Source organism: Pelophylax lessonae, assembly GCF_965119305.1.
Source record: "Pelophylax lessonae genome assembly, chromosome: 1".
In the NCBI taxonomy this organism is placed as follows: domain Eukaryota; kingdom Metazoa; phylum Chordata; class Amphibia; order Anura; family Ranidae; genus Pelophylax; species Pelophylax lessonae.
Window position 1 is genome coordinate 212,076,918 of NC_138768.1, and position 17,902 is coordinate 212,094,819.

Below are 17,902 nucleotides of genomic sequence, written 5' to 3' on the forward strand. Positions count from 1 at the left end.
ACAATCTGAAATAATCATACTGGCAGGGAGGTTAATGCGGAGGACATCTAGACTTTAGAATCACTTTAAAAGCTGTATTTATCCAGAAAGCTTTGGCTGGCCTTTAGGGATCTCCTTTCACTTTCTGCCCTGGGGACATGCTGTCTCAAGGATTTGTTAGTAAGGTAACATAAAGGAAGGTTTACCAGTTCCCGCTGGCTTTACGCATATATGTGGCCTCTCGATGGGTGTGCTTCAAAGCCGGGAGGCTGCATTTATGCGTCCAGATGTAAACATATTTCTGTGCTGAGAGTGTACGCCCTGCCCACTCCCGAAACAGTTACTGGCGGGTACCGGAGAACTCAGAATTCATACTAGATTTCCAATCAAATGACTGCTGTGAATGCCAATCACAGCAGTCACATGATCAGAATGCCCGCCTCCCCCTGCCAGCATTTAGAACCTCTTAAAGGGCCAGGAGGTGATGGGAGGTAGGGTTTATACGCTCTCATATTTTTATTGCTGTCTGTATCTTCTTGTCCTGATGTTACGGGTGTAAGAAGTAAGGGCAATTCTCCAAGTGGTGTTACATGCATCTACAACATCAGAAGTTTTATTTTATAACTGTGAAAAAAAAATCATTATTGTATTAAAACACATTTACTGTGACAAAATAACCATACAGTTTATGGTGAGATGAGAATAAAGCTCCCAAAAAGCCCAAACCCAATCAGTGGGTATTGCAATGTCTCAATTCATCACATATCCTAAAAATAAGAGCATTATTCCCTATTTCAGGATAGTGGATGGAGCCAAGCAAATCATTGCTGTACACCTCACTGGCCAGATGTACACCCAGAGCAAAGAGTATATAATGCAAATATAACTTAATATTTAAAAAAAAAACTATTCATTTTAAACTGCATACAATTGTTTTGGGCTGTTTTTGCCATCATCAGTGAATTGTATGCAGTTTGGGTGCAGTGGGTTAGAGTTGGGTTTATAGATGGGCCCATAGATGGGTTGTTTTTTTTGATAAGCCAATGGGCTGATTGAAAAAAATTAACAGATTCCCCGATTCACACAAATTCAGTGGATAGAGGACTTCTCTGCTGTTAGAACAGATCAACATTACAGCCAATTGGATGCAGCCACTGAATGAATGATCATTTTCCAACATTCCTGTTTGACAGAACTCGGTCATTAGGTCAACTTCTGTCAGGTGAGAATGGCCATAGATGTGTCCTAATTTGTCTGATCCCTGTTGAACCGGGCAAATGTCAATCCATCTATGGCCAGCCTAGGGAGGACAGGTAAAACTGCGCAGTTTTGAATTTACAGATAAACAACCTCTGGGACTTTAGCAAGGAAATAATAAGCAAACATAAGCAGACAATTTGCATCTAAATAGTGAAACACTGTCTTCCTGGTTTAAAGCCTCTTCAGTTGATCCCTACACCTAGCCTTTAATGCTAATGTATTTCTTCTCTTCCAAGTCTATCCTCAGGGGAAATAATTTTTTTCTCCAAAACTTTCTAATTACATTTGATATTAGATGTCTTAGGAACGGCACATTTTTTACAGAATCGTGACAGAAAAGTCAAATCAATTTTACCGATTGATCATTAAACCAAGAACAATCACTGAAATTAGATTCTAACACAAGAGAAAATAGTATAAAAGAATTCCCATCACCGTCTTAATAAAGTTGTGTACGTTTGAATGTATTAAGTTTTGGCATCCAGAATGGTAATGTCAGAAAGTCTTTGTGAGTTTGGGATGCTTAATGATGTCTTGCATGTGAATAAATATGGGAAGTCTAAAAAAGGGAAAGGTAATAACATGAATATTGCTACATCAAAGTAATTTACAATGAATACTACTTAAAATAATACTCATTCTAATCCGTCTATGCTCATTTTGTTCTTTACAGCATTTAATGCTAAATATTAAGGTGATAATACGTTTACAGTCTAATTTTGGGATTACTTTAAAATTCCCTGAGTGACAATAAAATATGGTTTACTAAGTTCTCAAAAACTGACCTTCTCAAAAACTAAATCTTTATACCTTGTGCATTAACATGTCAACAAAATGGTCTGGCTTCTGCAAAAGGAGAGGATCACAGTTCAAGCATAGCAGCTGATTGGTTGGCTTTGCCTCCATGCTATCCTTGGTCCACATGACCAATGGCTTTCATTTCTTACATCCCAGACAATGGAGAGGTGAAAACAAGGGATTATTCCAGGAGAAGGAACGTTTTTCAAAGCTCGGTATTACAAGTTTTATCAGTCAAGGGAATATTTTTTAATTAATACAACATTTAGGCTAGAGCTCAGTTTAAAAAAAAAAAACAAAAAAGAAAAAAATATTTGCGCTCAAGACATAAATTCAACACAACATAAATGAAAACATATGAACAAGGCAGCAGCTCTAGAAGATGCTCCACATCGATACGTCACAAGTTTGACGATACGCGTAAGGTGGACGTATCGATACGTCACAAGTTTGACGATACGCGTAAGGTGGACGTATCGATGTGGAGCACGCCACACACCGTGGTCTTTTCAAATATTGCAATGCTGTTGATATGATGATTTAAATGTAAGTGCATTACTTCTAATAAACCCTGCTTGTTTAGACTTACTTCACTATTGGCTGTCCTTTGTCTCTCTCCTCAAGCTTACTTTGCCAGAGACAGCAGTATATGGTTTTGGGAATCATCATATATTTATGTTAAGAAGTCTTGTGTCTGCTGTGGAAGTGAATTAGGATCTACCAGTCTCACCACGGTTTTTATCATCCAATGCCTGTTTTGACCGCTCTGTGAAAAGAGGGTCAATCTCTCCGGTAAGAAGCCATGAGTGTCAGCACAGGGTGCAATTAGGATTTCCTGCTACACACTGGTGATTGGTCGGCTGAGATCTGGTCTCTTTCTCCCTTTCCAGCTCTATTTATAAGACTGTTTTCTTGGACTTTATTGTCTTGGATTATTTTATTCATTATTATCGTTTTTACATATATTTGGCGCAGCTCCTTATCTATTTATTATAGAGCTCAGTTTTACCTGTGACTTAGGCCCCTGATATGTTTAGATTTTTTGGTGGGCAGGCCGCTCAATCTGAGCACTATGGACTCTGGCATCCTCGCTGAGAATCTAGAAGCAACAGAAACACCTCACTGGCCATTGCATTCCCTCTCACAAACCAGCAATAAATAAGGTGCGATGGATCCTTTATGACTTTTATCATTTTAAAACAAACACGTCCTCTGCTTCAAATGTTGGACGTGCAACAAGGTCTCCGACACTTCCCCTGAACACTGCCTAATCTAGCACTGTGTCAGGGGGTGGGAGTTAAGTTGATAGAGCAGTGCTCCGTGGAGGGAGTCAGACTGCAGGAGACCCGGAGGTATGGGAGCCGAGTTCTGACATTACTATATGCTAACAGCACAGGGTTGTTATTATGGTTCAATCACTTTTTTTTTTTTTTTTTTTATAATTGATTTAAAATATGTTGTAAAACAAAGATTGGGAGCAGAATAAACATACATTAAAAAATACAAATATGGTATATAATGCTGATATAACATGTATGAAAAAAAAAAAAACAGAGTGTAAATATAAGAATAACTGATGTTCAAAGACAAATACTAGAATTATCTCTGCACAACTGGGAAACATTTCATTTTATGTAAGGGCATAGGTGTCTGGGTATTTGGTGGTGGTGGTTGGTTTTATTGTGCAGTGAATGGAAGAAAAAAAAGAGGGGAAGAAGGGCTTAACTGATAAAATATTGCCATACATTTTAGGCTCCTTTCACACGGTCCGCTGTCCGGTGCAGACCGTTCTCTGCTCAGCGGGGGATAGAGATGCATGGGGGGACTGTTCAGATCTGCCAAGAAAACGGACAGGCGGCTCTGAACGGTCCGCCTGTGTGAAAGGGGCCTAATAGGCTTCAAAAAAGGGTGGGCTCGGAGCGCAGAGCACTGCGCCCTGAGCCCACCCAGTTGTGTGACAATAGCGAATGAATATTCGCTATTGTCACACGGATCCTCCTCCTGACCAATCAGGAATCGGGTCCTGAGACCCATTTCCCGATTGGCCGAAAGGAGAAGCCATGCCATTGGCCAAGGAGGAGGAGGAGGCAGGAGATACAGGAGACTTCAACAGCTTTTGTTGAACAGCTTGGCATCCTTGTGAACATAGAGAATAGTAAAAAAAGATTTGCAAAATAAAATAAGGAATTCATATTCTGAATACTTTCCTTACAAGTATTAACCACATATAGTTAGCAGAATACATTTTGCTCTATGCAGTATATAATATGCTCTTTTAGAATACAGAAGGTGTACAGGACACTTTTTTCTATGCCTTACTATAAAAAGTAGTACGTTTATTCTCAGCATACTATTCCAAAAGGAAGAGTACTGATAGAATGGGTCACAAAAGGTCTTTGACCCTCGCTGCTCTCTACCAGGCTTTACTCACCTAGTAAATTACTCCTTTCTCAAGGCATAGTTGTTACACCTGAAAAAGCAGCATGCAATCTTATATAAATGACAGACAAGGTGTTGTATGCTTGACTGCCTTTTGATCTCATATATGATGCTCATTTTTCATGCCCCTTTGACCTATAGCCTGAAGGATGTCTATAACAGGATCAGTCATTACGGTCAGATAGTCACAGACATGACAAGTCATATACATCTTCTCCTGTGCCCAGGAGGAAAGATATTTAACAATACTTCCCTGTGCTGTGCTGGCTCTACACTTGTCCCTTCGATTCATCCATGCCCCAACTAACTAGTCAAACAGGTTTGTGCTTTTTTTTTTTTGTACAATTCAAGGCCGAAACTCAATTAGGTGAAGTACTTTGTTCTTCAGCATCTTAGCTAAGCCAATGAAATGAAAGCATGTATTTGAAATATATGATTATTTTTTTACAACTGAAAAATCACATGGATATAACATATATACAAAATCAGTTTAAAGCGGAGTTCCAAGCTAAAATTAAACTAGGTCTAGAACAATCGAGCACAAAGTTGGGAGCATGAAATTGTTCAAAATGTTTTGGTATTCTGAAGCCTTAAAGCGAAGTTCCACTGGATTTTGTGTTCATTAAAAGTCAGCAGCTACAAAAAGTGTAGCTGCTGGCTTTTAATAAACACACACTCACCTGTCCCACGATCCAGCGATGCGACCGGCGGGAGCCTCGGTTCTCTCCCTCTTCTTCCCGTGGCGCCGGCATCACTACTGTGGACACCCAGCTGTGACAGCTTGTGGCTTCACTGCGCATGAGTTAATAGCGCTGCGCGTCCTGAGTGGCTGGGCAATCTTCTGGAACCTGTGACGTGTCCCAGAAGATTGCAGGGAGGAAGGGGGAGAGGAGAACTTCCGCTCGAGCCATCTAGGCAGCCCCAGCAGAAGTGGGAGCGAGTACCTGTCAAAACCGCTCCCCCCCCCCCCAAAAAATGACATGCCAAATGTGGCATGCAAGGGGTTCGGTAGGCCTCAAAATGAGTGGAACTCTGCTTTAAGAGTACTTTTCACTGGAACTAAGGGGCCAAGCCCAACCCCTGAAGAAAAAACCCACACCATAATCCTCCCTCCACCGAATGTTTTGGACCAGTGCACAAAACAAGGTCCATAAAAAACATTGATGACAGAGTTTGGGGTGGAGGAACTTGACTGGCCTGCACAGAGTCCTGACCTCAACCAGACAGAACACCTTTGGGATGAAATAGAGCAGAGACTGCGAGCCAGGCCTTCTTGTACTACATCAGTAGCCTGACCTCACAAATGCGCTTATGGAAGGATGGTCAAACATTCCCAAAGACACACTTCTAAACCAGTGGCGGCTACTCTGCGCCCTGGGTCCACCCTTTGCTGAATCAGGTGATTGAAAAAAAAAAAAGCCCCATCAAACTCCATGCGTCTGGCGCCCCGTATGAAAATTAGGGGGCTGGACGCATGGATAGGGGGGGGGGGGCGGCACACCTGCGCCCCCAATGCACCGGCCGCCACTGTTCTAAACCTTGTGGACAGCCTTCCCAGAAGAGTTGAAGCTGTTATAGCTGCAACGGATGTTGGGGTATAATTTGTCTTTCCTGGGTTAATCGGGGTTGGTGCTGAGAAAGGAGACAAGCAGGCTGTGATGGAACATGTCTGCAGGGCTGGAGCAGACCCAGTGAGGTCTATTTACTAGCCAGGAGGCTCAAAACTATTTTGCTGGACTTTGAGGACTGTGATTCCTACCCTTGCACAGAAATCCTTCTCTTTGGTATACAGTACACGCTGACCAAACAAACACGTGCAGTAAGCCCCTTAACCTTTAACAGGTTGCTTGGATTACCTCTCTGAGAACTCTCCACTTGAAGCTGAACCCCTCAATATACAATATATATATATATATATATATATATATATATATATAATGCTTTTTTTTTTCTTTTTTTAAAGTGATCACATAACCTCTGTTCACAGATACAAAAGAGACATGTGGAGGGGGGGTCACCAAAAGGCAGAGAAAGAGCAGTACACTTATCTTCCCAGTGATAGGATGTACAGGGTGATTTATCAGCACAAATCTTGGCCATTGGAGGACAGGCTGTTCTACCAGCACAGCCTGGCATTGTAAGTTTGCAATAGGAAAGCAAGGAAACTGGCAGGATCACCAGGTATGTCACACACAGGAAGAAATACAAAGAGAACAGGATACTGTTTTTACCATACGTTCATGCTACAACAGAGGCATATTAGGATAATGAAATGTTGGGGTACTATACACTTTAGGAAATCCAACATTGTAGTTCACTGCTTTAATATCTTAGGCCAAATGCATTCAGTATATTTTAATTTGGACTCTAAAATGCTAACCTCAGTACTGATAACCTGGGAACCCAGAAAACAGACTTTAGGGTCCAAACCCACAGATTAACAGTTTTGGTTCAGGTTAGGAATAATTCGTAAATGTTGTAATTTGCTTTGTCCAGAACTTGAGGGTAGATGGAGTAAAGGATGGGACTTACAATTAGATCACCAATCTCTGTGCAGCAACATTCTGCTTCCTCCTTTTGTTAATGATCAAACTCCTTCCATAACTGTAAGACAGTAGGGTCAATGCTGGCATAGAGAGATCAGGTATCTCTGTTTAAACCTCTTTTCTCTCATTTTCAGTTCAAAAACTGAAAAAAGGTGAAATTGAGCAAAGACATTTATATGAGCAACCTTTACCTTCTTGTATCAGACTGCTTTTATGAATGAACAGCTACATCAGAGTGCTTTATTAATAAACACAAAGCTATCGGTTTGCAAGAAGAAACCTCATTAAATTAGGATCTCTACAAAGAGCCATGTCAGCTGAACTTCTTATTTAATGCTATCTTTAGTGCTACTGAAATGTTGAAAAGTTCAATATAATAAACAAATTACATACAGTATTTGACACTAAGTCCCGGTTCACACTACCGCGACTTGTCAGGCGACCTGTCAGCCTGACAAGTCGCGGTCCATTCAGTGCTACGGGAACTGTTCTAATAGGAGCGACTCAAGTCGCTCCGACTTAGAAAATAGTTCCTGTACTACTTTGGGGCGACATCGGAGCGACTTGCATTGACTTCAATTATGTGAAGTCCGTGCAAGTCGCGCCGAAGTCGCGGTGCACGCGACTTCACAGGTCGCCCCCGAAGTCATGCCGCGGTAGTGTGAACGGACACTAACGAAAGACAAAAGGCCTGGAAGCCAAATAAAAGTGTAAATTTATAACAACCTGAAGAGGTGGGCTCAGTTAAAACATAAACAAAGTTTATTATGTATTTAGTAAGACATTTTTTCTAATATTCAAGTGACACTGATTCGATTATTTGAAATAAAAATTGATGACCGTTACATTTAGAGCTTGTGTCATCACATGTTGGGCTTTTGTCTATGTATATAACTATGTAAGTACATTTAGAGCTTGTTAGAGATAAGAAATTCCGCGCTTGTGGACGAAAGAGAAGGCTGCAGCCTACCTCAAAATATGGCCAGAAGGCTATATCAAGATATATAAGCAAGGTGAGGTAAAGTGGCGCTGCCTAATTTTAAGTGATAATGAATTTTCCTATTTAAAGAGGAAGTAAACCCTCCTCAGGAAGTTGTACCTATAGGTAAGCCTATGATAAGGCTTACCTATAGGTACTGTAAATATCTCCTAAACTTGCACCGTTTAGGAGATATTTACCTTTAATGGAGCCAGTGACGTCACTGGCGCATGCGCTCTGAAGGAACGGCTGATCGTGCCGTTCCTTCAGAGCCCCGTGCCGTGACCGTCGGCTCCCGCGCGCGTGCGCGGGAGTGACGTCACCGCGGCTCCGGCCAATCAGATGGCCGGATGCTGCGATCCCGGAAGACGGGCGACATGTCATGTCGCCCGTCATACAGGTAAGAGAGCGGCACGGCGGGGGCTCGTTCTAAGGTAAGTATTTCATAATGAGCTAGTATGCGATGCATACTAGCTCATTATGTCTTTCTATTGCAGGTTGTAAAAAAAAAAAATTTTTTTAAAACGAGTTTACAACCTCTTTAAAGTGCTATAGTGTTAATTGGTAAATAAAGAATCAGTGTAAAAACAACATCAAAGTTAATACACAAAATGCTCTCCTTATTTGGAGTGTTATAAAGTGTTTAAGTGCAGACAGTAAGTAAATAATTATTGTGTCAGTGAAAAAAAGATGTGTTTGAAAGCACACTTGGTATGATGTGTGCCTTGCCTGTACAAATGGTGATACGTGCATTAAATATTATAATAAATAAAATACAGTAAAATCACATCTGTGCTGATAGCGAATAAATACAACAGTAAATAGTGCTCATGCAGTGAAATAATAGTCCCAAAAAACCAAATCAACAGTCTTTTTGTTGCTGGGTAAATCCGTGGTGTTTAAAGGAATATATATTCAATAATCGGTGAAAAACAGCTAATCTGGTGTTATTAAAGTGCTTCCAATGCTTTAAGGGTGGTGTGGGTGATGGGTGAAACACACAGGTGCACCCCTCCAATTGCTCCCGCACTCACCGGAGGTATGGACCCCTACAGGGGTAACAAGCCTTATTGCAGTGTTGTCTGTGAGACTCCTGAGGGAGGGGGGAGGGGGGTGTCCCCCTTTTTTGCCAGATAATAGGATCTCCTCTTAAAGAGGTTGTACACCAAGAAAAAAAAATTTCTCTTCTTTACATCCTGAAAGAGAAACCCATAATGAGCTAGTATGCATCGCATAGTAGCTCATTATGAAATACTTACCTTAGAACGAGCCCCAGCCGTGCCGTCCGCTTACCTGTATGACGGGCGACATGTATAGTCGCCCGTCTTCCGGGATCGCGGCATCCGGCCATCTGATTGGCCGGAGCCGCGGTGACGTCACTCCCGCGCACGCGCGCGGGAGCCGACGGTCACGGCACGGGGCTCTGAAGGAACGGCACGATCTGCCGTTCCTTCAGAGCGCATGCGCCAGTGACGTCACTGGCTGCATTAAAGGTAAATATCTCCTAAACGGTGCATGTTTAGGAGATATTTACAGTACCTATAGGTAAGCCTTAATATAGGCTTACCTATAGGTACAACTTCCTGAGGAGGGTTTACTTCCTCTTTAAGTGCAGTCGATGATGATATGTGAGGAAGAAGTACTGATATAGTGATGTACCGTTTAAAAAATAGCTTTATTGCAAAATATTAAAAGTCGGGCACTCACATAAAACTCAATGGTAACGGGCATCTAAGCAGTAGGGGCCGCGAGTCCCTCGTTGGCGGCCTCTTCCGGGACGCTGTGCGGGTCAGCAACCGGATCTGCGTTGCAGTGGGGCGGAAATGACGTAATCGCGCACGGCGCGTTTCGTCAGAGCTGACGTCATCAGACGCACCTGATGACGTCAGCTCTGACGAAATGCGTCATGTCAGGATGTCAGGCTGATGCATTTTGTGCCTGTATCACTCATTATTAAGGTGGTACACCCTGTGCCCAGCCCTGCTGTGCTTGGATTTCTGCTGGAAGATAACAGAGGTATGTTCTAAATAAGTTTAGGGGCCAAAACCAGCCCTGATGTGTTGATTGACTCCCAGTAGCAGTCTCACTGTCAAAACTGCAGATTACATAGATGGGGAACATAGTTCCCTGCTTTGTATGATGTCACACACTGCCTTGTCTGTTCACCCATCTACTATGCCTACACACAACCTCTACGGGAATAGAGTATGGAGAAATATACCTTTTGAAAAAGTTTATTGGTAATAGGAAACATATTTGCTGTGTTAAAATATCTTTTTGTACTTGTGTGTTCACAAATACTTTAAAGTGGTAGTAAACTCTCAGTTTAAACTTGTACCTACAGGTAAGACTAAAAAAAGGCTTAACCTGTAGGTACCATCAATATCTCCTAAGCATGCACTGTTTATGAGATATTCACATCTCCTTCAGCTGTTGATGTGACTGTGTATGTGCAGTGTGCCCTGCATTCACACTACTGAGTGTGCCATGGATGCAGAGAGCGCCATGCAGCAATCTTGACTTCCATGTGCATGGGCTGGGGTGAGGTCATTGGGGCCCAGCCATTTAAATGGCCAAAGAGCACAAACATGGAAGCAAGATCAGGTGAGGATGGAAGTCCTAGGAGTGGTGACAGCTCAGTGCTAGAAGGCCCCATTGAAAAGGTAAGTCTGTCATAATGTACTAATATGTGGTGCATACTAACACATTATCACATAAACCTTCAGGGGGCCCATTAAAAAAATGGTAGAGTCCATTACTGCCTTAAGCAGATTTTGCATTCCTTTAGACTTCACAGAACCAGTTTGAAGTGTACAAAATGGGCCTTTAAAATCTCACCCAAAATATTATTTTATTAACACAAGTACATTTTTAGATCTTTAGATGCTTATACAACACTATCCACTCCCCCTGTCATGCAGCATTTGTTATAACATGTAAGGCTGGGACAAATTAATGCAAATCATGTGCGAAAATAAACCAAATAAAAATCAATTCATCAGTTTTATATCTAGAGACTATTCTTGACAATTATTATGTATACTCCAGAGAGGCCTGAAGACGAAGACCTCTTTAATAGTACAGGCTGATACAGGTCTGGTTATCACATAGCTCTGTTCACAAACAGCAACCAACCTGTGAGCCACAATCAATTGCTGTCTGCAGCAATTGCAAATCTAGTATGCATTAATGTGCCTGGAAACACACAAATCATATAAATGGATATTGACCTATATTTGTGTGCTTTCTTTTCCCAAATGAATGTTCTCTACGATATAAGGTCATCATAGAGATCAGTGGTGGTTTATGGTGCTGTCACTGCAGACCAATAAGGTTACATGGTAATTACACTGGTGGTTTTCCTTTATCAACACTTTACAAAAGGATCTTTCTCTAATCTTTAGCCATCTGAAAATGGAGCATCTGAAAAATAAAAGCTGGTTGCTGACTTGATGATACTTTTAATGTATCATTTGTAACATTTATGTCTAATAACTTTTTTATACATTTATATTTTATACTTTATAAAATAAACAATGTGGTGCTCTCACTTTATTCTAAGGTGTGAGCAGTCTTTTTCTTTGCATTAGCTTCAGTTTGCTAAATACCTATAATATTAGTATCAATGAAATCATATATATTCAATGATGTAATTAAGATTTATACACAGTGGTAGATAGTAATGTATTATGTATATATATATATATATATATATATATATATATATATATATATATATTATTTCTATAAAATATATAATGGACACAGGCAGCTGTGGCTCGGCTCAGGTGCCCCCATAGGAAGCTGCTTGCTGTGGGGGCACTCGTCAGGAGGGAGGGGCCATGAGTGCCAAAGAGGGACCCAAGAAGAGGAGGATCTGAGCAGCTCTATACAAAGCCAACTGCACAGAGCAGGTAAGTATAACATGTTTATTATTTTTAACTAAAAAAAAAAAACAAGACTTTTAAGATTCATGAGCGGTGGTAATTAGCAATATATATATATACACTATTTTTTTTTTTTTTTAATACTGTAATTGAAGAACCTAAACAGTATGAGCGTGAATTTTGTGATCTGAAATTAACAATGTATGTGTGTACATGTAAGCAAAGCAATATTTCTTTCTGCCATTTACAAGTGGCTGAGCTACTAAGCGTAAATCCAGAGATAATAATATGATTTTGTGAAAAGAAAGGGGTGCGTTAACCTTCCAATTTTGCGGCAGCACTAGAGTTAAAAATGGTGGAAATAGAAAATAGTGTAGTGCGCTCAACAAGAATAAGAAATGAAAATAAATTCACATCTAAATAATCCAAATTGTTGGTGATTCCCACACAATATGAAAAACCTTTAAATTAAGGTGTAATGAAAAAAAAGTGTACAAATAAACATATCAACAGGCATGTTATCCATAACACATATAGGATGAGTAAAGTCCTCAGATCATTCACACTGATCCCAAAACAGCCAAAGAGTGAACTTCAATGAATCAGGAGATCTTCAATCCAGTCATTAATGAATCAATATATCCTTATATATGAAGTAGAGGGAGTAGCCCCTTACCAGATAACGTTGCAATGTAAGGCTTAATCATGAACAAGCACGTTCCACACGTGAATAAAGCGAAAGATCACCCAAGTGTTAGTGCAAACTTCTTACCAGAAGTATGAAGAGGGTAGACATGAACCAATGTTGATATATGGATGCGCCCAGTGAAAGGTGTCCCGGGCGCATCACCAGAGTCCCAGCTGACGCCTGATAAGGAAAAACGCGTTGGAGGGAGCAGCCACGCCGTCACGCCACGCCATGGGGTCTGCACTGCAGGCGGCCACGTTTTTGGAACTTGGAACCATAGTTTGTGCTTAGTTCCTCCTCTGCCATGTAAGTGTGCTTTCATTTTTAATAAAGTTTTTTAAAGGATAATGCACTATTGGCACCTTATATTTTTTTCCACCATGGGGGAGCTACACTAGAGAATTTTATTACCAGCCACATTTGCGAGTTGGATAAGGTGTAGTGGAGGAATCCCTAAGTCCACGTATTGGAGCCGCCATTGGACACCTTTCACTGGGCGCATCCATATATCAACATTGGTTCATGTCTACCCTTTATACCCTTTTTATTCACGTGTGGAAAGTGCTTGTTCACGATTAAGGCTCACATTGCAACATTATCTGGTAAGGGGCTCCTCCCTCTACTTCACATATAAGGATATATTGATTCATTAATGACTGGATTGAAGATCTCCTGATTCATTGAAGTTCACTCTTTGACTGTTTTTCGCCCTGGGTTCATCAACGAGTAAATTGTGCCTATTTCTACCTAAACCACAAAAAGACAACAGATTTTTCCTTGATTGTGATTGTTCTAGACCAGGGATCTTCAAACTACGGCCCTCCAGCTGTTGCAGAACTACACCTCCCATGAGGCATTGTAAAACTCTGACATTCACAGACATGACTAGGCATGATGGGAATTGTAGTTCCTGAACAACTGGAGGGCCATAGTTTGAAGACCCCTGTTCTAGACTGACATGCAAGGCTAAGATTATGGCCAAAGACATATTCACGCTGAGTAAAGAATCTATTTCTAAGGTTCCAATACGTGACGCTTCTGCTGAGTAGGCAAAATATGGAAATGACCTATTTCAATACCTTCTGTTTAAATTTCAGTTCCCATAGTAGAAGGCCACATAGAGTCTGGAGCTCTTGACAGTCAATTACCTTAGATAGGCAAGGTAATTATTCCCATTCATGACATTCTTATCAAATATACAATTACTTTGTAAAATTACACATGGGAACATATCATTTTATCTAATTAGTGATGTGTTATGTGTCAAAGGGCTCTTTTGATGAGTACAGGTTCCAGTTAGAGTGACACTTATTCTCCAAAATTATTATTTTTTTTTAAATTATTTCTTACTGGGTTTTTCTTCCTCCATGTAATGTCCTCTGTGAGCTCATGAACCTCTCCTCCATACCCCACCCCCTCCCCAAACCTGTATGTTTGGAATGAGCAGTGCATGTTAGTTGCGATAATGTGCTCTGCTCTATGCACACTACACATCCTATAGTCCTTTGCCCCATAGTCACTAGTCCATCTCAGGAGTGAGCAAGAGAGGGTGGCTATGTTCCTACATACAGTGAGACCATGGAGAATGAATGTAGCCACCTTCTAACAGGAAGTCAGATCAGAGCAGGCAAAACATGGAGGAAGATGAGAACATTAGAATAGAATAGAATAGAATAGAATAGAATAGAATAGAATAGAACAGAACAGAATGGAATGGAATGGAATAGAATAGACTAGAGTAATGAGTATTTTTTTCAAGTTAAGAACACTGGGGTTGATTTACTAAAACTGGAGAGTTCAAAATCTGCTGCAGCTGTGTATGGTAGCCAATCAGCTTCAAACTTCAGCTTGTTCAATTAAGCTATGACAAAAAAAAACAAAAAAAAAAACTGGAAGCTGTTTAGTTTCTATACAGAGCTGCAACAGATTTTGCACTCTCCAGCTTTAGTAAATCACCCCTTTGGTGAATAGATTTTTTAATCAGAGTTTAAATGGCTTACAAATATCTATTTATTACAGGTATTTATAGAGCGCCAACAATTTATGTAGTACTTTACATATACTGTATATATCGTACATTTACATCAGTCATATATTTTTGTCCCTTTATTTTTTTTAATCCTCAGCATGGTCCAGATCCTTGTTTACATCAACATTTTCAGACAACCAGTGGTCCATATTTTATTTATTTGCATCTGCGATCCCTCTTGAACATAAAATTCTTTTAGTGCTGCCTTTTTTGTTCCAAGCAGACTTCCCAAACCTTTCCTCCCTATGTAAGAGTTGTTGAGCGCTGATGCCATTATGGGAAACCTGTAGAAAATGTGATGCAGATGGCTAAACAAACACACTGACACAGAATCCAAACAGCTGGCTGCCAAGTGCCATTGTAGGCAAGACCTCCCATTCTCAGTCCAGACCAGGACTCTGCTGCTTCTATACTGTCCACTATGGAGCTGTCATACGCCACCAGATGACAGAAAATGAATGAAGCCAGTGAATACCAAAAAAAAAAAAACCTCCATCTGACAAACACGTAACTGCAAAGAATTTACACCAAATCTTTGCTCTAGATCCCCCTTAACAATGACAGTATCAGAAGGTGTACCCAAAGAATGGCAACACATACTTGCTTCTGATATCACAAAATTGAATAACTGATGCTGGAATTAATAATATAAAGAATTTTCTGTTGAAATTGAAACTGGCTGATGAGGATGTTTCAATCTTTCATTGATTTTTATTTTTTTTCTGACATAAGTTCCCCTGTGTAAAACGTAAGCAGTAGGGGGATCTCGTCCACACGTGTAGAGGAAATCTTACGTCATTACGACCCCATTTCACATTATTCTTAGACTAAACAATGTGCCAACAATCTGAGACAAACAATGGATCAATCATCTCAAGTACTGAGACAGAATACATCACCATACTGACACCAGCCCGCTTAAGGGGACTTGAGAATACATTGCGCAGGGAATTACGCATTAAATGAGCACTGTGGCAGCAGGTAAACCATCATTACTATTACTGTGCAGTAGCATGGACATTTAACATATAAGCTTGCTGTTGTGTGCAGCTTTCATCTGCTCCACGCTCTTGGTGTGATTCCCCCTGTCATTCCGTAAAGTGGGTCATTATTCCTACTTACCAGTCATCTACACATGCTAACAAGACAGGAGAGATTTCTGATTGTGTCCAAGCACTAAATTGAAGAAGATATTAAAGATGTCCGGCTATAGATGCTGTGAAGGTTAATTAAAAAAAAATAACAAAATATCTCCTTTAATGTCATTCCTCAGGTGACCCCTGACAAACATCACATTCAAAACTGCAGTGTTTGAATTTATTGCAGAATTATGACAATATTCAGGACAATAACCCTTTAAATTACTGATGTCATTTGGAGCCCCCATTACAGCAACCTAAAGGTGACCATACACCCTTCAATTTTTGTATCTGATCAATTACTAATATACAGGATTTATAAAGCGCCAACAGTTTGCGTGACACTTTACAACATGAAGGCAGACAGGACAGTTACAATACAATTCAATACAGGAGGAATCATTTGAAATGAATGAATCCGCAAACAATCAAAAAGCCGTAACTGATCGATTTAGATCCGGCGAGTCAATCGGCCATGGCAGAAAATGATCAATTGTTTTACATCGATCAGGGCAGCACTGAGATACTTTGTTCCTGAATGCCATTGTATTTTGCTCGATCAGATTATGAAATTCCAAGGTGAAAACAGATAAACAATCAATAATTGATGATTGTAAGTTATGATCGTATCTCAACTATCGAAATCCATTTCCTTGTGTCAAATAGGTTGTACGACAGAGATCAATTTATCCTTAACCGGAAAAGAAATCAATCATGTATGGTCACCATTAGCCACTGTAGAACTACAAATCCCAGCACGCCAAGCATCTGGCTGGGTGGTCATGGTAGGATTTGTAGTTCCACATATCTTTAGCCAGAATCACAAGCAGACATCAAAACAAATGAACCCACAAACAATCATATAGCCATAACTGATCGATTTAGATCAGGTGAGTCGATCGGCCAGGACAGAAAATGATCAATCGTTTCACATCAATGGGGGCAGCACTGCGATACATTGTTCCTGAATAAGATTGCATTTTGCTCCATCAGATTATGAAATGACAAGGAGAAAACAGGAGATCAATAATTTATGATTGCAAGTTACAATCATATCTCAACTATCGAAATCTATTTCCCTGTGTATGACAGAGATCAATTATTCCTCGATCGGAAAATAAATTGATCATATATAGAAGCGTGTCTGGTCACTATTATCCGCTGTAGAACTACAAATCCCAGCACGCCAAGCATCTGGCTGGGTGGTCATGCCATGACTTGTAGTTCCCCAAATCTTTAGCCAGAATCACAAGCAGACAACGGGCAAACGCAAGCTGTCAACAAGTATATATGTCTTTACCTGAGTGGATTTCAGCACTACACCTTATATAACATCCATGTCAGTGACAGCAAACCAGCACACAGATCATTGCATGCTTCAATCACTGCCCTGGCTGACAAGATCCAAGTTCAGCACCTTGTCAGGGATTACCTGTAGAGCACTCAGCCCTGCCATGACCATCAGATCATGTGTATGGTATGGACAAGTAACCTCAATTCCCCCAAAATTCTCCAAAACACTCAACAGTGCTGCCTGGAATCCCACAGCTGCCTCCCTCCTCCCCCCCCCAAAAAAAGTACTGCACCAATGACAGGAGTGTGGTCAGCTTCTCCCCCCTCCTGCACTCACCAGAATGAAAGAGATCAGAGCAGAAGACCAAGGTGGAAGGGAAGAGCAGGATCCTGAATGAAAGTGTCCACACATCCATTCCCTTGGCTGGCTGCAGCTGGAGATGGGAGTGCTGAGAGTGGCAGGATTCCCCCAGATGGAGCAGGTTGCTAATTTGCTCCGATCCTGAGAGGGACTGGCTCAGCTCCGGGGGATGCCTTTTATTTCTGCTCCTTCTTACGGATTGAAGAGAGGAGAAGGCAAAGGGGAACCCTACAGACGCTTCCCAGCAACTGCAGTCACATCAACCTTCCAAGTGATTGTAGGGATCCTATTACCGGCAGGATCATGTGACAGGATACATACTACAGAGGAGACATACTACACTCACACACACAGCGCTGCCTCCCTCTCCAGACAGTGGAGTACCTAGAGATGGGGGCACCCTCCACAACTTCTCACATGTTTACAAACACTTTCTACTCCAAACCTTTTCTGACACTTTTTGTTTACAAGTTTAAATCAATATTTGTGTTTTTTGCTAGAAAA

General features: G+C 40.9%; 1 protein-coding gene across 1 annotated transcript in view; it reads right to left on the bottom strand.

Annotated features, from left to right (window-relative positions):
* Positions 1-17,643, bottom strand: part of KREMEN1 (kringle containing transmembrane protein 1) — a 220,679-nt gene extending 203,036 nt beyond the window's left edge. The window contains exon 1 of the mRNA XM_082266021.1: positions 17,375-17,643. Within this exon, the coding sequence (XP_082122147.1) occupies positions 17,375-17,453 (79 nt within the window). The 5' untranslated portion in view covers positions 17,454-17,643. The remainder of the gene's footprint in view (positions 1-17,374) is intronic.
* Positions 17,644-17,902: the final 259 nt, after the last annotated feature.